Raw genomic sequence first — 24,818 nt, forward strand, 5'->3', positions numbered from 1 at the left:
CAAAGTAAGAGTCTTAATAGTAGTAAGGGGCCAGTGGTAGCCCCAAGAAAAGGACAGAGGCTCATTATAGTCAGTTTGCTAAGAATAGATGGGTATGATAGCCTGACCAGCATGGCTCCTTCTCCGTGAGGTAAACAGGCCAATGTTTGTTAAGAGTCTCAAGTCTGCTACTCATCATAGCTTCTGCTTGAAGTTATAGTAAGGGAGCCAGGTAGCAGTAGTGGTGATCTGATAAGGTAGGTTTAATCAGCAGCTTGATTCCAGGTGGTTTATCATATTATGGGTCCTCACCGTGGGCATCTACATTAGTAATTTCTTGGTGACTAGTTGGCTTGTGTGATTTGTTTTCCAAAAGAGTGATACTTCAAAGAGAGGTGTCTTTATCCCTCAGTTTGTAGTCTTCATAGTGGCAGATGATATGGTTAGGCCAGTGGCAGTAGTCAGTAAAAATGTAAGATTTGTCAAAGTGGGTCTTGGTCAGGACTAGGAGGACTGCCTTGAGTTCTGCCCACTGAGCGGAACAATCACACCTGCTTTTGGTATTACACAGCTGTTTCTAAGGGGAAATAGCCACGGCAGCCCATCGAACACAGTCAGGTTTCCACTTAGCAGAATCATCGATAACCCAGGCCCAGGCATTTAGGGAACCTCTGTAAATTAAGGACTCCACTGAGCCATAGACTTTGAGTTGAGTGGCAGAGTTAGGGATAAAGTTCCCTGTAAGAGAAGAGATAGCTGCTGCTTTTAATGTAAAACTGATAGGTGGCCATGTCAGCTGCACTCTTAAATTTACCATTTTCACAAGCAAAGCCTGGTGGATGCTTCATACTTGAGTCATCAGATCCAAGTGGACAAACCCCAAAATAGAGATACTAGGGCTTTATTTGTACTTGTTGGTCATGTCAGGCTGGTGCTGTCCAGTAATCAAATTGGTGTCGGTACGTGGAAGACAGCTCATGTTGCCATAGGCTTTAGTTAGCAAAATTATCAGTCATGGACAGTCATTAGGTTTCTGTGTCCCCAAAGGTAAAGGGTGTGCCATGGTTTGCTGGACATTTGCAGGGCAGCCTTTTGGATTGGTTTCTTTTTCAGAGGACGCTGATTTGTGGGTTAGTTTTTATAAATGAAGAAGAATGCTCCAGTGGGAAGTTAACTTATTTCATTCAGTACCTAAAAGAGTTCAGTAAGGTGTTGGGCTTTCTTTTTGGGGTCAAGTCTGAAGAAATAGCCGTTTTTCTTTCACTGCAGGAGAAATTGTTTGTAGTCTGTTCACATATTCCCAGGAAATTTTATTTGGTGCTGCTGAGATACTGATACCAATCTAATTTTCTTATATTGAATATGATGTCTATTTGCCTTGTGGGCCAAAGTATATTTAAAATTTTTTCACTGAAGGCTGGTAATTTTGCTATGCTATGCCTTAGAGTTGACTATTCTGGGTTGCCTTTTTCAGACACACAAATACTCTTTCAATATGTACATTTAGACTTTAATTTTAGAAATGTTATATTGTAGTTTAAAATATCAGTTCTGTTTCATTGTTTTGTTTTTCTACTTCAGGGACTCTAATTCTCCATATGTTTAATCCTTTAAAGTCTCTCCCATTCCCTCTTAAACTTTTGTTTTGTTTTTGCTCTCTTACCTGCTTTTAATTCTATTCTTAATGTCCTTTATTTATTTTCAGTCAACTCTATTTTTCTTTGAAGATTTTGTAATGCAGATTTCATTTCTGCATGGATTCTGTGTTTTACTTTTAAAAAAATATCAGTTTCCTGAGTCTTACTGTCATGTAACCTCTTCGTTTTTTTTTTTTTTTTCTTTCTATTTCTAGTTGTTTAATTTCTGGTTTGAGATTTTCTGTCTTCAACTGCTGGTTTAATGATACTTATTTTAGGTTGGAGTATTTTGGTTTAGTTTCTCTTCATAGTTTTGTTTTTAGAGAAATTTTTCATCAGTTGAAGAATTTTGATTCTTTCTGATTTATTTTTCTAGTAGCCTTGCACAGATGCTATTGATCATTTGCTCTTCTTAAAATGTTTTGTTTTTTCTTTCCTAGACGAGACCAGAAACCATAGTTCATATGTGGGTGATGATGGCTAGACTTTTGGGTGGCCTACTGATTTCTTAATTCAAGTACCCTTTCTGCCCATAAAGTGGAATAGGTTAAGTGCAGCAAGCTTATTTTTCTCCTGTCCTCAGTTTGCTTCTTCCTCCCCTCTCTTTCTTCCTCTCTCCTCCTCCTTGCAGTGGTATATTCTGATTCTGAGATAATTTATGTTTCCATAGGTCCCTTAATTTCCATAACTTGTTTCTCTGTTTCACGTTATCCCGAGCCACTAATGCATGTCTACTTCTTCTAAGTTGTTTCTACTCCCCATAAAGTGGGGCATTCTTAAGACTGCCATGTTTGTTCCTGTGTACTTCCAAGCCCCTTTCTTTATGTTGTGCGGTAGCCGGTGTTCTTACCCACCAAGTTGTAGACCTGCTCTCAGGGTTTTCCAATTCAGCTAAGATTCTCTCTTTCTTGGGGTGATTTTCCCTCATGTGTTTCACGTCTGCCAGGATCCCTCTTACTCCTTTTCTCCCCTACAGTCTCCACCTTACTTGCTATTCTTGCATGGATTACTGAAGTTATAGATACTAATTTCTTCACTTCCATGTACATTTATATTCTGTAGGTTTTTTTTTTTTATCCCACTTACTATATTGGCATTAGTAGTTTCGTTTATACTTTTGGTAGAACGACATGGAATTTGGAATTCTTTGTTGATTATTATTATCCTGCAGGAACTCAGTAATTTTCCAGGTATAGTTTTAATCTTGTAGGAGAAATTGGAATCTGACCAAAGATAAGAAAGTTTTTTGAGGACACTCTATTTTTCTTTCTTTCCTTTCCTTTCCTTTTTTTTTTGTCCTTTCTCCTTTCCTTTCTCCTTTCATTTCCTTTCCTTTTGACATGAGTCTCACTCTGTCACCCTGGCTGGAGTGCAGTAGCATGATCTCAGCTCACTGCAACTTCCGCCTTCTGTGCTCAAATGATTCCCCTGCCTCAGCCTCATGAGTAGCTGGGATTGCAGACATGTGCCACCATCCCTGGCTAATTTTTGTATTTAATTTTGTATTTAATGGCCAGGCTGGTCTTGAACTCCCGACCTCAAGTGATTCACCTGCCTTGGCCTCCCAAAGTTCTGGGATTATAGGCATCAGCCACTGTGCCTGGCTGAGGACAAACTATCATAATAGTATTACAGTGATGATGATGATGATCATGTGTTGATTCTAGATCACATGATATTCAGTGCTTTGGGCTTTCTGTGTGCTTAATAGGATTTTATTGAATGAAATGTATGAGAATTTTTTTATATTGATGAAAAATGCATTGAAAAGTTTCCTTGTTTCTCATTTACAAGGGTAAATACGGTATAAAACAGTGCTTTATTTCTCAAAAAATGCTTTATTTATATGGGTTATAACTGAAATGAAAAAATGACTTTTAAAAGTATAGTCTTGATAGCTACAGTTAAGAATTTAAATTAAAGATAAACCTTTCTGCATTTTTATATCTAAAGCTACAACTATTTATAATAAAGTCATACATTACAATTAACTTTTATATTATTTTTTAAGCATTTGTCCTTGGTTTCCATGATTTTAGTTTATGTTAGCCGTTTAACATATGAAGTGAGATTTACTAATTTTCATGGTCTTAGACCTTAGACCTCAAATACTTTCTTAGATGCATAGGAATCCTTGTTTTTTTGGACCCATGAGGATGACTTAGTCCAGTCAATACAAGTAAAACCATTTCAGATATAGTTCTTTCTTGTGATAGGTTGTTATCTTTGCACCATAGTACAATGAACAAAGTAATATTCTTTTTATTTATCAGAAGATAGTGGTTATGATGAACCCATGCAGAAGAGCTAACGTAGCAGGCCGGAGATTGTTATCCTTAGAAAGAGGAACTCCCAAGGTTGGCCCTTGCCTGTCATGTGGGAACTTGGATTTTGGGAATTTTCCAACTATTCCGTAGCTGATAAGGGTGGTTCACTGTCCCTGAACTGTTTACAATGTGGTTAATAATGCTGAACACCTGCTTTCCTTGTGTGAGTCTGGAATTCTCTCACCTGTTATACAGAGGGCATCTACATGACCAGCTTTCTTGGGCACTGACTCTGTAATGAACCTTCCCTGGTATACAACACTTTACATGTGTCACAACGGAATTGATCCTGTGTGACCTGACAGGGAGTCACTGTTGGAAGCTTGTCTAGTTTACTTCAGACTGTACCATGTGCCTTTTCCCTCTGCTGATTTTGCTTCGTATCCTTTCACTGTAATAAATCTCAACCATGAAGGTGACCATGTGCTGATTCCTCTGAGTCCTCTTGAATCAGCAAACCTGGTGACGGTATTGGGGACCCCCAATACAGAACCTTTTAATAATTCTGAAATGTTTTCTCCTGGTAAGAAGTAATATATTTAATATTCATGTTTTTATTTAATTTTTCAGATCTTTAGAATAAGCTTCCCCCACCCCTTAGGAATTTTAAATAGAACTAGGGACAAAAAGAAATTCATTTTATACATTTGTGGCTTTTTACCATGGAACTGGATACTAGTTTGGTGATATTATATTGATACTAGCATATATTTTCAACCAATTTTTATTGAATGGTCATTATGTCCAGGTATTGTGCTGGATCCTAGGGGAGGTGATGTCAAACAAACTGACCTGTCTGCTGCTCTCATTATCTCAGAGTCTAGTTTGTAAATGTCATGTAGGAAAAGTACAGAAATTTATAAGAGGACTCTGATCTTTTCTGTTAATTTGTGTGTTCAAAAAGCTTTAAGAGAGTAATAACTAAAGTGTTAAGATATACAGGAAGAGTAGAAATTCATGAAGCATATTTATCTGCTCCCATGTACTAGCCATACATGTGCCTTGTATACAGAGTGTGTCATGTATTGTGTGCCATGTGTGCTCTGTAGCTGTAGAAAAGTTGGGTTGAGAAGAAGAAAGGAATTTCACAGAAATCCTATAAAGAGTAAGCCCAGTGGTCAAGAGATCGAGACCATCCTGGTCAACATGGTGAAACCCTGTATCTACTAAAAATAACAAAAATTAGCTAGGAATGGTGGCGCATGCCTGTAGTCTCAGCTATTCGGAAGGCTGAGGCAGGAGAATTGCTTGAACCCAGGAGGCGGAGGTTGCGGTGAGCCGAGATTGCGCCATTGCACTCCTGCCTGGGTAACAAGAGCGAAACTCTGTCTAAATAAAAAAAAAAAAAAAGAGTAAGCCTAGTTTGTCAAAGGAAATTAAAAAAAAAATGGCGTCTGTTGTAGAGAGTGATAGGGGAAGTAACTTGAAATAAGGTCTGAAAATGCAAATACTCAATGAATTTTAAGCTAGATGCAGGATACTCAAAGGTTTGCATAATGCTTTGCTATTTACTAGAGATTTTGTTATGCCTCATGTTTTTAACCTTGTGACAGTTCTTAGAAGTTACTAGTATTGTCATGCTAAAAAGGTGAAAATAAAGTAAACGTGACTTTCTTAAATTTATACATTATAACATGGAAAGCCAGTACACAAGTCCAGATTTTCTGTATTCCTGTGTTATCTGTGTTCTTTCTACTTGGCCACATCATAATAGTAGGAGATACAGTAGTATTGCATTGTTTGGAAGTCATGTTAAAAGTGTTGGGCTATTTTAAATGTATCTAAAGGCCTTGCCAAAAATCAAAACAAAGAGACACCAGGAAACGTTTGGAAGTGGTGGCTATGTTTATTAACTTGGCTGTGGTGGATGTAACATGAGTATATCCAAATGTTTACACTCACCAGATTTTACCCATTGTAGACATTAATCGTGTGGGTTTTTTTCATATACTAATTATACTTCAGTAAAGCTGGGGAAAAAGAATAGTCTAAGAACATTCCTTCAGTGTTTAGCATAAGACATTCCTATGGTGACCTGGCAGTTCATTAATAAAGTTAGAGATACCTGGAACAATATTACCGGGTAGAAAAGTTGTTAGTAGTGGAATTTTGTAATATCACAAGATAGATCTTTCTCTATATATAGTATATAAAGCATATACTCAAATAGTTAGTGGTTAATCAGTGGTTCAAGAATTACTTAAAAATAGTATGTGAATCTCTATGCCTTTTATTCAGTTTTGCTGAGAATCTACCAACTCCTCTAAAAATAGTCTATTAAAAATAAGTTTGATGAGAGAAGTTAAAAAATGAAGACAAATAAGTATAAATACATAAAAGGATTCCTGGCACATATAAAACCTCCATGAATGTGTCTTGTGATGGTAGTACTTTCAGTTGACTAGAAAAGACATAATCTCCATCTTTTGGGACACAGTTTCTATAATCTTGCATCTGCCTTTTTGATTCATTACAACAAAGGTCTTTAAAGTCGGCATATATTCTATTCTTTACCACATGAAGCTAAAGCATAGATTTTCTGGGAAATCCTGCAGGATTTAAGGTGTGAGTTAATGCTTTCCTCATTTTGACTTGTCCAGTTTTACAATATATGTATGAATTTGTTTGACAGATATTTGTTGAGTATCATAGTTCCTGGGCATGTTATCATAAACAAGGTTTACATTGCTTTGTTATTTTGTATTTATTATTTAAGATGATAAGTGTTACCCTAATGGATTGAAGTATCTTGAGGCAATGGCCTGTATGTTTTACCTCTTCAAAACATTGAATTGATTCCCCCATTTATTCATTTATTTATTAATTCTTTATCATTAGTTGTACAAGTATTAAATACATATTATAATCATGCATATGTAGTATGTAAATGACACGGTTTGGCTATGTCCCACACAAATCTCATCTTGATTTGTTCTCATAATCCCCACGTGTTGAGGGAGGGACGCAGTGGAAGGTAATTGCATCTTGGGGGCAGTTCCCCCCATGCTGTTCTCATAATAGTGAGTTCTCATGAGACCCGATGGCTTTGTAAGGGGCTCTTCTCTCTTTGATTGACATTCCTTCCTGCTGCCTTGTGAAGAAGATGCCTTGCGTCCCCTTTGCCTCCCAGCATGATCGCATTTCTAAGGCTTCCCCAGCCATGCTGAACTGTGCATCAATTAAACCTCTTTTCTTTATATATTACCCTGTCTTGGGTATATCTTTATTAGAAGCATGAAAATGGACTAATAGAGTAAGAAAACTTAAGTGAACAATGTGTGAATTGATTTCCTTGCTACATTGTATGACAGTCTTTTTGGTATATCACATTTAAGTATTTTATTTATTTATTTTTATTTTGTTTTATTTTTTTAGAGATAGGGTCTCACCATGTTGGCCAGGCTGGTCTCAAACTCCTAACCTCAGGTGATCCACCCACCTTGGCCTCCCGAAGTGCTGGGATTACAGGCGTGAGCCACTGCACCTAGCACATTTAAGCATTTATATGTTACTGTTAGGTTTTTTTTTTTTTTAAATAAGGAGAACTAAAATTCCTTTGATTTTCAAAAACTGAGCACTAACTATGCATATTGTATACTGTTCAATGTATTTTATGGTCATATACACTTCAGCTTTAAAATATGTATTTGGATTACATATGTTATATTAGAATTGTTTTCCAAGGAAAGATCTACTTAGGTCTGATGAAGAAAATGGACGCACAGGAATCAGCTTTAAGAAACACAACCTCTTTAATTTATCTTACATCTAGTGAATTATTCAGTCAATTATGGTAGTAAACTGTTGATTTCTCAGCTTTTTAGAGGCCTTGAGTCTGTTTAATATATTTCATTATATTCAGCTGGGCCCTGAGTATGTACAGCACAACCAGAGAGGCAACTCTGTTAAAAATCTTTGTGCAGGGTGTTATCAGTTTTTTCTTCTCAGGGTACCAGAACCTTAAGTAATAGGTAAATCTCCTCACTCCAGATCTATCTATGTCACTGTCTGTAGAATTTTTTTTTTTAATTTAGGGTTTTATTATGGCATACTTTGGAATAACTAATAGCTATTTAAGTGCAATTCATTTTACATATATAACTATAAAAGACATACAGTGGTATTTTCATATGAATCTGCTCTGAGAAGTTTGATTAACACTAAAAAGAGAAGCTATACTTCTGAAAACATCTCTTTAAAAATTATATTCATCATGGGAAATATATTAAATATGTAGAACTAGAGATGAGATAATTCTTTTTAGTTTTACATAACCTTTTAAAAAGCATTATAAAAAATTGTAGCAGTTAGATTAAGTGATTTTTTTTCCCCCATAATAAAATATGGAGAAGATTTAGGATAACACATTTAACAGAACAGTGCCCTGCAGTTACTGCTTAAGCCTTTCTGGATCCTTTTGATGCAGTGTGACTGCCCTCTTCAGGCTGCATATGTATGTATGAGAATTCACGGCATTCCCTACGTTCATAAAGTTAGGCCTTTAATGTTAGTATGAACTACCAAAACAAACTATTTTTTAGTTAATAGAGTTGGAAATGTAGTTATTTTAGTTAAGTGCTTGGAGTATTTGTGATTTTTAACTGGTCATGAGGTCAGAAGTGTGCTAATACGCATTCATAATGTCATTTTGCTCATCAGTCCAAACTGAAAGAAACATATGCAAGAATCTGCTGAATTTCTTTATCTGTCATTAGATAGGTTTTCTCTATCCCCTACTAAACATTAAGAAGTTGGAATACAGAGGGCACAGAGGGAATAATGGGGAAAGCACAGGGTCTTTGTTATTGGGGCACATTTTTTTCCTCATGAATCTTTTGTACTCTGAAGAGATAACACTAATATTAAAATACATATTTCTTGGGCTCATTTATTTATTTTTAATGACATATAGATCTGTTTACTGATCCTATTTCTACTGAATTACACCCAGCAGAAGAAAGCCCCCATTTCCCTTGTCAGTATTAAATTTTCTCTAAGCATTGTATTTGAGTAAAGAAAACGTATTGCTTTGGCTCCTGTGAAATTCTTTATTCTAGCCAGAGCTATTCATAAGTATATTGTCTAGAGTATTTTGCTGGCTGCTATGGCCTACTAGGTGGCAATGGAGAATTTGTGTGAAATAGGTCACATCTTCATTTTATAATATTTTAATAGCCTCATATGTTTTTCCAACCAGGCCATTATAACAACATTGAAAGTGGGTTCCAAACCTTCATTTTCTTCTCCTCCAGTATATCATACATACTGTTGGGAGGTACAGCATTCTGATGTAGTGTTTTGCATAATCCACTTCTTTCAGAAATACTTGTTTACTATTTACAGAATAAAACTGGGTCCTATTTATCTTTGTACTACTTCCAGTCTTTCTATTCTAATCTGAAGGTTATATTCTATTACTTGAACACACAATACACATTTCAGATGGGTAGTCTTTGTTTATACTGTTTCTGTTACCCTACTTTTCTCTCCCTGTCCCTTCTTGCTTGTTTTAAGTGTGATCCTTCCAGACATAACTCCATTATTTTCCAAATTTTTTTTTTTACATTCACACTTCGTCTAACTGTTCCAGCTCACTATGATCTCATCGTTTCCTGTATGCTATATAGCACCTACAATCTGGATTCCTCTTTAAAATAAATATATACACCTTATTTATGTACTAGAGTGCATGTCTATTCTTTTAACCTCTTAAAGGTAGAGAATGTAAGGTATACTTTATGTTGCAGCACATATGAAAATGTTGAGTATAAATATCACTGAAGATTAACATCTGGATTCTACATTTGTTATGAAGTTGTCATTACTAAGATTATCACATGATGGTTTAGTCATTATAACCTTTGAGTCATGAATACTCTTCCTTTGACAAACACCATATGTTTGTGATACTACACAGATTTAAAATTTCATTTTTTCTCCTCCACAACACCATAACTAGAGTAAAGGAAATTTGCCTTAAAAGAGACATTATCAATGACATAAATCTCACTAAATGAGTTTTAGACTCTCTAGAATTGAGAAACTTTAATGTGGTAAACTTAGCTTTAGGGTATTTATGATACAGTGACTGGTTAGGAAAGCGTATTATTCATTATCATTATACCTTTATTAAATGCCACTTCTATACTAGATCCTAGGCATTGGACAACCAGTATGTGTAAGACCAGCTGTGCATAAAATTAGTAGTGCTACACAGTCGCTGAGAATTTCTGTTTGAGACAGTTGTGTCAACAAGTATTGTAAATGTAGAGATTTGAAGTGACTCCTGAAGGAGATCAGTTTTTGAGCAAGATTCTGAAAGAAGGGATGACATTCTAAGTGAAGTATTTCATGCATGTGCTAAGAATGGACAGAGTATGTTCATGAAACACAGACTCTTTGAATGTGGTATTTTTATAAAGTCGTAAATTGTGTAAGTTGTGGCTAAGGTATGGAGGATTTTGACTTATATTCTTTTCATCGTCTTCATTATGTAGGTAGTGGGGAACGTTTTTGGGTTTTGGAATAGAGGCTGGAATCTACAGATTGGTTATTCGGAAATCAAATCTGAAGAAGTAGAGTCATAGGGAATACAGAGTTTGAAGGCAAATTGAATTCATGTTCTTTGACTCCTCATTACTCTATCACATTTTCTTTTTAAATTTTTTCTTAATTTTATGTTAGTATTCAGTAGTTGTGTTATGCTAAAAGTCTTCAGATTATAGTATGGTTCATATTTAACCTTCTTAAAACATAATATTTTAGGCTGGGCGCGGTGGCTCAAGCCTGTAATCCCAGCACTTTGGGAGGCTGAGGCGGGTGGATCACAAGGTCAAGAGATCGAGACCATCCTGGTCAACATGGTGAAACCCCGTCTCTACTAAAAATACAAAACATTAGCTGGGCATGGTGGTGCGTGCCTGTAATCCCAGCTACTCAGGAGGCTGAGGCAGGAGAATTGCCTGAACCCAGGAGGCGGAGGTTGCGGTGAGCCGAGATCGCGCCATTGCACTCCAGCCTGGGTAACGAGCAAAACTCCGTCTCAAAAAAAAAAAAAAAAAAAAATTTTAATCAAAACAATGTTATGTTCTCCTTGTTTATAAAAAAGAACTACAAAGGAGGCCATTGCACTCATCTGGTTTGCACACATGTAGGCCAGGCCAGAGATGATTACTGTTACTGCTTCGTGAGTTTTTTTTTGTGTGTTATTTTTAAGAAATACCTCTAAGTGTTACTCTTGTTAACAACATTTTATACAGTAAACTTGATCTTTACTTTCTTGTTATGATAGGTGACGATGTAACTCACTTCACCTTTTACTGATTTTTATTTCTTCATTTATCATTGTAACAGTAAATAACATCTTTGTATTTCTTGTTCATTAACTCTGGATGATTTTTTTGATTCACTAATTGGTGATATGAAGATTAGCAAGCGTACTCTCCCCCTTAACCTCTTCTTCTCTTTACCTGCCAAATTCAGTTGGCTATCCTATATTTGATGTCCATTCCATCCTGTAACCATGTTTATTATATCTGTGCTCTGCTTATAGGTTGATTTAAAAAGTTAAAAGGGAATGAACAGCATTTACATTATTATTTCTGCATAAACAGCATCAGTGACAAAGCAGTAGTTATCATTATGATTCATTTTCGATAGTGCCCTTGTTTATAACCCCTGACCCACTCAGAAGAATATTCTCAAATAATCTTTCTCATCACCAGTTGATTGAAATTATGATACATTTTTATATGCTGCCTATTTGGACCTTGTCTCTTATGTTCATTTTTTTGTTTTTATTTTTCCTATTGTGGAAATAAATATGGTTTTCTTACTATAGATTTAATATGTTCTGTCTCTTTATGATTCTAATAATTACGTAGGATCTTTCCATCTTGACATCTAAATTCCTGTTCTACATTATATTGGTTGCATCATAGCTTCACAGACTACAGCTTTTTTACATCTTCTCCCCTTCCTACCTCACTACATTTATAGTTGCCTTTTTTTCCTCTCTTACAGTGCTTTATTATAGTCCTAAGTTTTCTTGGTTTTTCATTCATACTACCTTTTCTATCAATTATATCTTAAGGTAATTTTCTAAGAATGTGGGAGTAAATTTCAGATTGCTTACATTTCCATGAACATGTTTATTTCAAACTTAATTATTTGTCTCCATATGCAATTCTAAATAGAAAATAATATTCTGAAGGAATTCTCCATTTGCTGTTATCTAGTGTTGGTAATGAGCAATCCAGTCCCAATCTAATTGCTTGTCCTTGTTGAGGAAACTTTTTTCTCTGAAAACCTTCAGGATCTCCTTTTTATCTATAGTGTTCTGCTATATCACAGTATTTCTCTAGATTATTCTTTTCTCATTCCTCTTATTCAGAACTGGGAAATGATCTTAATTTGAAGATTTAATCCCCTTTAATTGTATTGTTTCCAGAAATATGATTTTCTCTGTTTTGTCTCTCTTCTATTTCTGTGACACCTGTTTGAAAAAGGACTTACCAGATTATATCTCTAGGTCCTTCTCCTTCCCTCATATATTCCACCTATGCCATTTTGTTCTGTGAATTTTGTGTGACTTTGTCTTCTAATGTTGGTGTTTTATTTGAGCAGTCATATTTGAAATGTATATAAGTGCTCTCTCTTTTACTTTCTTTGTTCCTTTTTTATATGATGCTGTTTTTCTTTTCTTCTTCTATGAATACTACTGAACAAAGCAGTGTTTATATTCTCCCCCTAGGTTTGTCGAGAATACAAAGGCCTGACTAGACCTGGGTAGATTCTCAGGGTTGTGTGTGCAGTGACAAGCATTAAAGAGTAAGATGTCTCCCACTGAACAAAGTATCATCTTACTATTACTTACCGTAAAAACCGTAATTGAAACCTAGTGTTTCTCTTCTGTAACACAGTCACCTGTTTCGTGCAGGAGTCTATGAAGAACCCTTTCTGTTACTCTGTGAGACTTGGGGCATAGGGAACTGACGCAAATGAAAATGAAGTAATAGAGTCCCTTTTCTCTGACCCAGGAAACAGTAACAGGCTGGCTTGTTAGCTTATATTATATGTATGGTAAAAGCTCAGACCTTGTACAAATACTGTATTCTTGACAAATAGAATATCTTTTCTGAATTTTTCTAAGTATGTTACAATTACATTTTCCTTTTAATTTTTTAAAATTCTTTTAGCATCTGTTTGGGGAAGTTTTTAAGAAATCATATTAGATTCTCCTCAAATCAGTCTTTTTTTTTTTTTTTTTTTTTTTTGGTGAACACTAACATTGGGACTCGTTGCGGAGGGGGCAGAAGTTTCGTCTGCTATTGAATATTAAGAAGTTTAATTATGACATCTATTTTTAGCTTCATGGTTTTTTTTTTTTAAATCTCCAGACTCTGCTGCTACTGTAGCTAATATTTTTCTAGATTCTTATTGTACTGTAATCTCCTTTGAGAGTCTAACTTCCTCCATCAAAACTTTTCACCAGCTGTTTTTCAGATGTTTGTGGAAATCATTCTTTCTGCTGCTGACTCTACCCAAGTCCTTTTGTTATTGTTAGATTGTACCTTTTTGTTTCTTTACTTTCATTTTGGGAACAGGGAAGAGATAAACTCCAGAGAATAGTCAACCGGATGGAAGAAGCAATTTTATTTTTTAAAAGTGTCTTAGCAATAACATGTTGCTTCTTATTTCTATTACTGTGCTTAACATCCTCCTATAAGTGCCATTTTTCTGATTCTCCTCTCTTCCTACATCTAAATATAAAGTTTTATCATCTGGAAAATTAGCAAAATATCTAATAAAAATGTGTTCAAAGTAGAAAAAATATCATCTTAGAGAAGGATTTGTTTGTGGCATCTGGTTTAGCTACGAAGAGAAATCTTTGCTTATTTTGGTTTGAATGTAAATGCATTTTTAGATAAATGGAATGAATATATAAAGTGCAGTATAACTGTATTTACAATTTTAAAACTTCTTATGAATTTTGTTTTTCTGTGAAGCTAAATTGCAAATATTATTAAAAATTGGTCTTTGCATTTTTCTAAACATTATTGGAAGATTTAATTTATGTATATAGGAATGCTGCAAAATGTTTTTATTCTCTAGAGTAAGAGTTGGCAAAAATTTTTATTTAAAGGGCTAGACTTTGTGATACATGTAGTTGCTGTTTTATTGTTACAACTACTCAGCTTTGCCCTTATATTACAATAGCAACCATAAGCAATATGTAAATGAGTAAATGTGACTGTGTTGCAATAACGCTGTATTTGTGAACATCAAAATTTGAATTTTATAGAATTTTCACACCAGAGAATACTTTTTTTATAACTGTTAAAACTATATTTTAAAAAGTATACTTCACTTGTAATCTATACAGTAATTGGCCAGTGTTTGCCCTAGAGTTGTCTGTTTTATTAATTGCTTTATAGATGCTTCAATACTGATGTTTCACTGTGCCCCATTATTCTTATCAGGCAAGCTAATGAAGAATATCAAATACTGGCAAACTCCTGGCGCTACTCATCTGCTTTCTGTAACAAGCTCTTCTTCAGTATGGTGGACTACGATGAAGGGACGGATGTTTTTCAACAGGTAAAAGAGTTACATCTTATTCATATATTAACATACTTGTTAGTGGGCAATACATTTTTGTTTGGCACATAAAAACAGAACTCACTCATCATCTGACCCTGGGAGGCGGAGGTTGCAGTGAGCTGAGATTGTGCCACTGCACTCCAGTCTGGGGGACAGAGCGAGACTCTGTGACACACACATACACACACACACACCCTGCCCCACACACACACCCCCCCACACCCACCCACCCACCCACCACACACCATACCTAATTCATTCAATAAGTTAAATACAGTAAGTAGTTATAATAAATTTTGTCAATGTGATTAACATAATTGTGGCTAAACTTATTTTTATCATTGTACAGGTTTTCGCCGTTATGTTAAATCCATTTTAACTATTGCATAATACAGGCAATGTGTTTTTTCAGCATGCAGTGGCAGTTTACATGCATCAGTCTTATTTTGGTATTCAATTATAGGTAGTACTATATTATAGGTAGTATTTTGCAAGATTTGTGACATTTTATATAAAATCTATTGGAAGTTTTACTTAACTGTTATTTTTTTCCAATGTGGCAGATACAGATAATTTTACATATAAAGGATTAAATGTCTGTTTAAAAGTATTTTCTCTATGTTATGGACTGAATTATATCCCCCCAAATTCATAAGTTGAAGCCATAGCTCCCAGTGTGACTGTATTTGAAGATAGGGCCTTGAGGGAAGTAATTAAGGTTAAATGAGCTCCTAAAGGTGGAACCCTAGTTCGAAAGGACTGATGGCCATATAAGACGAGGAATCAAGAGCAGGAGTGCATGTGCACAGAGAAAAGGGCCATGTTAGAACACAGCAAGGTGATGGCCACAAGACAAAAGAGAAGCCGCACTTGAAACCAACTGTGCTGGCACCTTCATCTTGGACTTTGAGTCTTCAGAATTGTGAAAAATAAATTTCTGTTGTTTAAGCCACCTACTCTGGAATTTTCTGTTACAACAACCCAAGCAAACAAATAAACTTATTTACTCAATCTTCTCTAAGGAGCAAGGTATTGCACTTGAGATTGGAATGCTCAATTATCATCGACGTTGTCATGGTTGTATCCATGATCTTTGTTGACATCCTATCAAGAGCTTACGTTCAGGCACTGTTGTAAGGGCTTCATATGTATTATTTCATCTAGCTTCACAGTGAGGAAAATGTTGTTACTGGCTCCATTTCATAGATGAGGAAATAAGGAATGAAGAGATTATTGCTTGTCCCAAGTAACAAAGTTAATGTAATGTGTAACTAGAATTCAAACTCAACTGTCTGGCTTCCAGAGCCCTAGCCCTTAATCATGCTATTACCCTGGAGTTAATTTTTTTAAAAAATGTTTTTGCTATGCGAGTAATCCCTTTAAAATGCAGAACTTATTGCAGTCTTGGAATTGATCCTTTTGGGTATCTTGGACTATTCAGTTTTTCTCACATGTGATACTGTTTGGCATAATGCTTACTGGGTCATGAAAAAGCACGTAGCTCTGTAAAGAATCTAGCCTACTAATTGTAAATCACCATTAGTGAACATTTTTACTTATTTGCTTCCATATTATCTTTCTTGTGAGTTTCTAGTTGAATAAAATAATTTTTTTTCTGTTTGCCATTTTGCTCCTATATTCCCTATTCTATAGGAGCAATAAATTTAGCAAGAAAAACATAGATTCTTCTTTTGTGTAAGCAGCGTACAGATTAGGGAGCTAATATTAATCAAGGAAAATTACTGTACTATAAGAACCAAATATTATTTCATGTATATTTCACTTATAGATCTCTATGGAACCTCAGGATAATTGGCCTTAGAGATCATCAGATAGAAGTGCTCCTTGTTGTATACTTGAATCCTCCCTATCATATTGGTAAACAGTCTTCTAGGTCCAGCAGGACTGCTAGAGCAGGGTCTTGCAGCCCAGATATCTACCATGACTAGACCTGTGAACCAAATGAAGAAAGTTAGCTGGGTTAGTTTAGTTTCATTATATCTTTGTTATGCCATTTTTGTTGATAATATGTTATCTTTGTTTTGTTATGATACCTAATATACTATGTACATACTTAGCATATTAAACATCATATTTACTTTTACAAATAGGCTTTCTCCTATTTTTATCAAAACACTGCCTTTCTTGGTATGTCTTTTTAAAAAATCCTTAACAGAAACACTCATATTTCACTTTTTAAACGTATTTTTATTTCATAACTACTGTAAGAAACAAAATTGCCAAAACATCGTGATCTGATCCTTGGTGTCAGTGTTGGGGAAGCAGTATGGTGTGGGTGGGGACTGTAGCAGATTGGAGAGAGGACGTGCTTGACCTCAGTGGGAGAGGCACAGCTCAGTATCAGCTCTGTGGAAGAAATGTAGGCCACATGTAGCTAGATCTCTCTCAAGAAAAGATCTAAATACAAAATTTTATATGAAATTTCTCACTTTAAAGTGTTGACAGTTAATTCATATTTTAAAAAAAAAAACTTTATGGGATATTGCTGTCTTTGTGTTGAGTACTGAATGTAGGCTCCTGGTATATAATCGTATAAATAAATGGTTATATATAATCTTTAAATTCTTTTCTATGCTTTAGATAAAATTATTCTAAAGTTTGGTGTATAACAGTTGAAGTCAGTTGTTTTTAATTGAAACATTTCCTGAGGTTAATTTTGATTCAGCAGGAATCCTGGTAGAGAACTGCTTTGTGTTTCCCAAAACCTAGCCCTTGGCTTAGCAACAGGAATTTCCATTTTAAAAGGCAGAAATGTGTAAAAGTTATAGCAGTTAATGAGTTTTATGAGGAATTTTAATCTACGAAAATGGAGAAGTATATGCTTTGCTTCACTTGAGAAACACTAAAAGATTTTTAATGCTTATTTTTTTCCACCTGACTATTAAATCATATTTTGTTGAAGTACTTTCTCTGAATTGATGTTTTAAAGCACTGTCAGCAGTAATGTGGTGTCTGAAGATAATATTAATAACAAGTACAGAAATTTGGTAATTTGTTGAGGACTTACTGGGAAAGTAACTTCAATTATACGTGATTCCATAAGAGCGGCTGAGGCTAGATGTCTGATGATAGCCAGTGGGTTGATGAACATGATGTGTTAGAAGAAGCTCTCAGCTAGGAAACAGGTCTGTGTTGTACTCTGTTGTGGGTCGCCCCGGGGAATTGTGCACTTTAAGAAAAAAGACTTAGAATTATATGAGATTTTAAGAATCTCTAAAGTTCTAGAACGTTAGGCCATAGTATGGATTTTCTGATGGTTTTCATGTGGGGAGTGAGGAAGATAGGGATTTTCAGCTTCATAATTTTGTATTTACATGGTTGCTTTAGATGTCTGTATATCGATGAAAGAAACACACATGAATAAAGTATGGAGTGGGAGAAGCACAGGGAAGAACAAACTGGTAATTGTGTGCCTTGTTCAGTTTAATGAACATTTCTAAATATCCATTCCATGGAAGCCCACTGCTGGGAAATGGAATAAGACAGACTCCTGATGTACAGCGCCATATAACGCGGATTATATACATTAGAGACATTTTTTTATATATGTTATATATACATGCTATATGTTATGTGTGTGATGTTTATACCGTATTGCACAAGCTTGTGCTTACAATTCAGTCTTCTAATGAACTAATTAAAAAAGATTTATGGAAAAAAAAATCATAAAAGCCTGGTGAAAATGGTAAAACCCCCTTCTCTACTAAAAATACAAAAATTAACCTGGCGTGGTGGCACATGTGTGTAATCTTAACTACTTGGGAGACTGAGGTAGGAGAATTGCTTGAACCAGGACCCTGGAGGCAGAGGTTGCAGTGAGCCAAGATCATGCCACTGCACTCCAGCCTGGGCAACAGAGCAAGACTCCATCTCAAAAAAAGTAAGTTTTCACTGAATGGAGATAGAGTTCAGAAAGTATTATGATATCCTTGTTGGGAAGATTAAAATAAGATAATAATGTTAGAGTAAGTAGCTACGCAGACATGAGCAGGGCAGGAGAGGGTCCCCACCGCAGGTGACCATCATGTGACGGTCAGGTAGTGGTTAACCTTTCTCGCTAAAATAATAATTGATTGCAGCTGCAGGGAAAGGCGGGCTTCCAGTAGATAGAAAACACCTGCAGATGGTAATCAGCCACTTCCTGATAAGATCTTAGGACTCAAAAGAGTAGGCTCAAGCATGCGCTCTAAGAAAAAATGGCAGAGTTTAACTGTTAAATAACCTTTGTCTGGGACCACCTTTTCAGGTATTTGTTACAGCAGCACCTGGTGTCTCTGAGACCACTGTTTGTCTTAGTCTATTTTGGACTGCCATAACAATACCTGAGACTGGATAATTATAATGAACAGAAATTTATTTCCCACAGCGTTAGAGGCTGGAAGTCCAGTATTTATCTGCCAACATCTTGTGAGGCACTTGCAGCTGCATCACATGGCAGGAGGTGACAGTGTGACAGATTCAAGAGGAGGCTCAACTTGCACTTTTATAATAGTGCTGATCCCACCCATGAGGATGGAGCTCTCATGGTCTAACCACCTCTTAAAGTTTCCACCTTTTAATATTGCTACAATGGCAGTTAGATTTCAACATGAGTTTTGGCAGGGACACTCAAACTGTATCAAACAAGGACTGACGTAATCTTTAGCCGTAGTGTTTGAAGAGTACTGATGTAGATAACATGGAGGTAAATAATAGAAATTTGATTGCATTTGCAGTACTAAAAATGAGACATTTTTGATATAGAGTCATTTCTTTTGAGTAGTCACCTTGTTTGTGCTAAGTTATATGAAGCACTATAAAATGATTTGGAGCTGTCTTGTAAATATGACTGCTGTAGTCAGAATTCATTCGTAGGGCAAGAACTGTTTTGGTCTTGACTGTGTACTTGGTTATTAAACTTAGTTGTTATGGGGAACTAATCTTTTACTGCTCTATCATTTTCTTGATGTCATCTGTGATCTAATATATGCTTATATATTGATTTTCATTTTCATTATTAGAAAACACTGAACTGTGTTGCAAGTCAAGAGCTGAAAATCTCCTGGCCTTTCATTTTAAAACGTGTTTTGTAATTCCTAGGCAACAGCAATTTGATCCATATATATATTTGTAGTTTATTCCTTACTGTAAGGTACCTTAATATATGTTTTTAGATACTATATTGTTAAATAAACATCATTTATACTGGGGAAGTGTTCTGTTTAGTGTACTTTTCAAATAGAAATTACTCATAGAGAATATTTTTGAAATATAGCCAATTTAAGACAGTTGAGTTAATAGAGAAGTTGAGCAGAAAAAGACTATTATTGAGAATTTCTCCTGCATTGTCTGGTAAATTTAACTTGTGTAGAGCAGAAATGTTGGTTTCTCTTTCATAGTCATCATCATTACAAAAAAGTAAAGGCTTTACATTTCTAATAGGGAACTCAGTCTACTTACAACTTGTTTGAAATTAATTCCATAATATGTTTATTTTTTAAATCAAATTCCTGCATTTTTAAAAATAAGTGCCTAAGAAGTGAAATAATTATTGTACTGCCAAATTGCTGTTTCCGCTTTGCACTTTCAGTCTTTTTTTTTTTTTACCCTAACTGTAGAATTCAAGAAAGAAAAAGAATGAAATGACTAATAAAATATAGAGAATATAATGGATAACATGAATGATGTATGTTAAATGTGAGGATTAAGAGAACTTAGTCAAATTTACAAGTTTTTTTTTCATCCAGTAGTGCATTAAGATAAATAAAAACAAATTTACCTCTGGAAAACCACTTGGATTTCATAGTAAATGCTGTTTTCCCCAAATTTCTACAGAGAAAAGTGTAAAATGTTGGGTTAATGATAAATATTGTGGGAATGATACTATATTTAGTAATTTTTAACTCATGTTTTACAGCTCAACATGAACTCTGCTCCTACATTCATGCATTTTCCTCCAAAAGGCAGACCTAAGAGAGCTGATACTTTTGACCTCCAAAGAATTGGATTTGCAGCTGAACAACTAGCAAAGTGGATTGCTGACAGAACAGATGTTCATGTATGTTTTTATTCTCTGCAGTTTTAATGATAGGCTGGTTAGTTTGGTTTTTTGGAGCATTTTAATAAGGCCACAGTATTTTTAAATTTCTCTCTGGTTATTTCTCCTTGCAGAGAGAAAACTACATTCAGTCACTGCAAATAAATTGAACTTTGACTGTTAGGTAAATTCAGACGGTTTTTAAAATAATGGTTCATTGATATTTTAAAAGCCATTAAAAAGCACAGGATTTATCACAAGGTAATTTCAGAGGCTAAAAACTATATTTTCAATGGTTCAGTGGTAGTAATCAAGGAAATTCTAATTAAAAAGCAAGATATATAATTTTTATCAATCTTTTGGGCAAACAGAAAAGGTTAATACCCACCTTAAAGCTATGTGGAAAAATATCGACTCATATTTACTACTTTTGGGTATAACCATACTAATAGCATGTGCCGTGTGTTTATGTAATTTAACTTAACAATTCCACTTCTAGGAATTTAATCTAAGGATGCAATCAAGGATGATTTAATTTTTGATCCATAGAAATTTTGAAAATAATACTGGAAAAAATTGAATATAAATCAAATGTCTAAAAATAAGAGAATAATTAAATATACTATATCATAGCCAAAAAATGATTTGCAAGAATATTTTACCTAGAATGAAACTCAAGGTATAAAAAGTTTAAAAGTAGGTTAAAAATAGTATTAGTTGATAGTAAGATCTATTAGTTTGTTATAAAATGTAACTGTGAGTATAGATAGATATAGACAGTTTATTATGGGAAGAAGTGAACCAAAATGTTGATGGTAGTTAATACTTACTTGGAGGTTTTATGGCCATTTTTTTCTCTCTGCTCACAACTATTTTCAACAGTAAACAATTGGGATCAGTTATTTAAAAAAAAAAAAAAAGTTCATGGTGGCAGTAATACAGAAGCATTAATTTTTACCATAAAATATAAACACATTTCTGAGTCAAGGTGGTAATCTGCCATATGGTGCTACTGTCGTTGTAAAGTTACATCACTGGTTTTAATGACATTTTGGTAAGTAAACTTACTTCCTGATGCTTGGCATTTTTTAATGATTTGGCAAATATTTTGCTATGCAATGCATCATTTAATTGGTGCTAGACATTTAAGAGTAATACTGAAAGGGTACTGTTGTTTCCTTTTAAGAAATGTTAAATTTTAATCAGAAATTATTCTAACCTATCTCCTTAGCAAACTGATGCATTTAGTCGATAGATATACTTTGGGGGAAAAAAAGCTGTATGTGGAAAGAATTTCTAAAATTTTTTAGAAATGAAAATAATACAGTGCCAATGTATACTCTTTATTCAGGTTCAATTGTTGTTAACATTTTACGCCATTTGCTTTGTGATTGTCATTCTCCCCACTACACCCATGTCTCTTTGCCTTTCTCCACACACACAGACACATATGCACAATTTTCTTTTTTATGGAAAAAAAAATTGGGGTGAATTGCATATTGAAAGAAATAAGCAAAGCATAGTTATCAACTTCACAAATTTACATTTATATAATACTTTTATTAGAGCTACCACTGACCATATTACAATTTTGTCAAGTGACCTAATATCCTTTACATTTTTCACCTTCAGTACAAGATTTGGTCTAGAGTTAGCTATTTCATTTAATTGTCCTATCTTTTAAGCTTCTTTTAATCTGGAATATTTCTATAACCTGTCTTTTTTCTTTAAAAACATTGACACTTTGAACAATATAGGCCTTTGATGCATTATGATCCTCGTTTGATCTGCCTCATGTTTGCTCATGATTGACTTCTGCTTATGCATTCTTGAATATAATACTACATAGGTCATGTTCTGTTTTCATCACCTCAATAGGCACGTAAAGTTCATCTGTCCTTCACTGGTGGTATGAATTTCAAATATCTGATCAAGATGTTTCCCATTTTTTCACTGTATAATTACTGTTATTTTTGTCCTTCATAATTAATAAGCTGTCTATGTGGAGATACCTTAAGATTATGCAGATATCCTGTTGCTTCAATTTTTTTTTTTTTAAAGTTAGCATACATTGATGATTCTTGACTGTCACATGTTTTACCATTTTGATACAAAATGATGTTTCTACTTGTAGCTCTTTCTTTCATATTTGTAGTTGGCCCTCAGCATTCTCCTGTAAGCAAGAGCCCCACTCTATTGATCCATCCATCCTTCCATCCATTCCTCCATCCTCCAATTATCTGTCATTGGTATGAACTTATGAATTGTGATTTGTATTATAAATAATTTTATATATGTTTTTTATTATTTGCTGTGTATTTTGGATATTGACATTCTAAAAAAAATCTGGCTGGGGAGAGTATACCTCTCTTGGGGATAGCCAGTTCTTAAAGATAACAAGCCCCCAACCAGGAGCAAATCTTTGATATGCAGCTAACCAGTCCATAGCCACACTACTTCTCTCTTGTCCATACACCCTGGGAGACAATATTCCTCTGCCTTAATCATCTCAGGGCCAAGTACCAGACAGCTATAGACCACTCCTGTAGCCCAAAGCCTACCAAAATTATTTAAACTAGTCAATCCTAAAGTGTTTACTCTGCCCTGCCTTGCCTTTCCCATGGAAATTCCTGATACCTTACACTAAAATTAACTCCAGATGGATTAAAGACTTAAACATAAGACCTAAAACTATAAAAACCCTAGAAGAAAACCTAGGCAAAACCATTCAGGACATAGGCATAGGCAAGGACTTCATGACTAAAACACCAAAAGCATTGGCAACAAAAGCCAAAATAGACAAATGGTATCTAATTAAACTCCAGAGCAGAAGAAACAGTCGTTAAAGTGAACTGGCAACCAACAGAGTGGGAAAAAATTTTTGCAATCTACCCATCTGACAAAGGGCTAATATTCAGAATCTACAAAGAACTAAAACAGATTCACAAGAAAAAACCAGACCCATTCAAAAGTGGGCGAAGGACATGAACAGATACTTTTCAAAAGAAGACATATATGAGGCCAACAAACATGAAAAAGTGCTCATCATCATTGGTCATTAGAGAAACGCAAATCAAAACCACATTGAGATACCATCTTAAGCTAGTTAGAATGGCGATCATTAAAAAATCTGGAGACAACAGATGCTGGAGAGGGTGTGGAGAAATAGGAACACTTTCACACTGTTGGTGGGAGTATAAATTAGTTCAACCATTGTGGAAGACAGTGTGGCAATTCCTTGAGGATCTAGAAATAGAAATTTCATTAGACCCAGCAATCCCATTACTGGGTATATACTCAAAGGATTATAAATATGTTCTATTATAAAGACACATGCACATGTATGTTGATTGCGGCACTGTTTACAATAGCAAAGACCTGGAACCAACCCAAATGCCCATGAATGATAGACTGGACAAAGAAAATGTGGCACATATGCACCGTGCAATACTATGCAGCGATAAAGAAAACAGGAGTTTGTGGCCTTTGTAGGGACATGAATGAATCTGGAAACCATCATTCTCGGCAAACTGACACAAGAACAGAAAATCATATACTGCATGTTCTCGCTCATAGGCGGGTGTTCAACAATGAGAACACATGGACACAGGGAGGAGAGCATCACACACTGGGGTCTGTTGAGGGGAGTAGGGGAAGGATAACATGGGGAGAAATGCCAGATATAGGTGACGGAGGGATGGAGGTAGCAAACCACCTTGCCATGTGTGTACCTATGCACCAATCCTGCATGATCTGCACATGTACCCCAGAACCTAAAGTACAATAAGAAAAAGAAAAGGAGTGACTTAACTTCCCTTCACTCTTATCTTCTGCTGCCTGATCACCCTGGTGTGTTTCCCATGTGGCCCTGCATGGCATAGCATGCCTCTTGTCTCTAGGAGACCTTGTTTTTATCTGATCTCTTACGTCTTCTCTCATGGCTGCACCTGATTGGTCTCTTGTAAAAGAATACAAGACAGGTTTTTCTTCAGGTGGTTTATAATTTACTGCTGTTTTTAACTGTTTTGGTGTTGAAATTGTTCTAGATTTGACTAATGATAACCGCTTCATGCTGGCCCTTATGTTTTTGTGACATTTCTATCATTTTTCTTTGTTTTCTAATTTTTTGACATAATAATTTATTCCAGGTTCACTTTGTATCTCTCTTTCTATTCTGCCCAGCACTCAATTAGTCATCTCTTCTAGGAGTCCTGGTTTCTTTTATTAGGGAATGTT

The 24,818-nt window shown here is 35.2% G+C and overlaps 1 protein-coding gene across 5 annotated transcripts in view; it reads left to right on the plus strand.

Annotated features, from left to right (window-relative positions):
- TUSC3 (tumor suppressor candidate 3) overlaps positions 1-24,818 on the plus strand; it is a 218,223-nt gene that overhangs the window by 86,509 nt on the left and 106,896 nt on the right. For all 5 annotated transcript variants that reach the window (XR_004271998.1, XM_032288343.1, XM_032288345.1 and 2 more), the window contains exons 3-4: positions 14,425-14,542; positions 20,463-20,603. Coding sequence is in view for 4 of the 5 variants with exons in the window: in XM_032288343.1 (XP_032144234.1) it covers positions 14,425-14,542; positions 20,463-20,603 (259 nt within the window). In the remaining variant the exon portion in view is untranslated. The remainder of the gene's footprint in view (positions 1-14,424; positions 14,543-20,462; positions 20,604-24,818) is intronic.

The sequence above is a fragment of the Sapajus apella genome, unplaced genomic scaffold (assembly GCF_009761245.1).
Source record: "Sapajus apella isolate SASKATOON/1434 unplaced genomic scaffold, GSC_monkey_1.0 scaffold21, whole genome shotgun sequence".
NCBI classification, from domain to species: domain Eukaryota; kingdom Metazoa; phylum Chordata; class Mammalia; order Primates; family Cebidae; genus Sapajus; species Sapajus apella.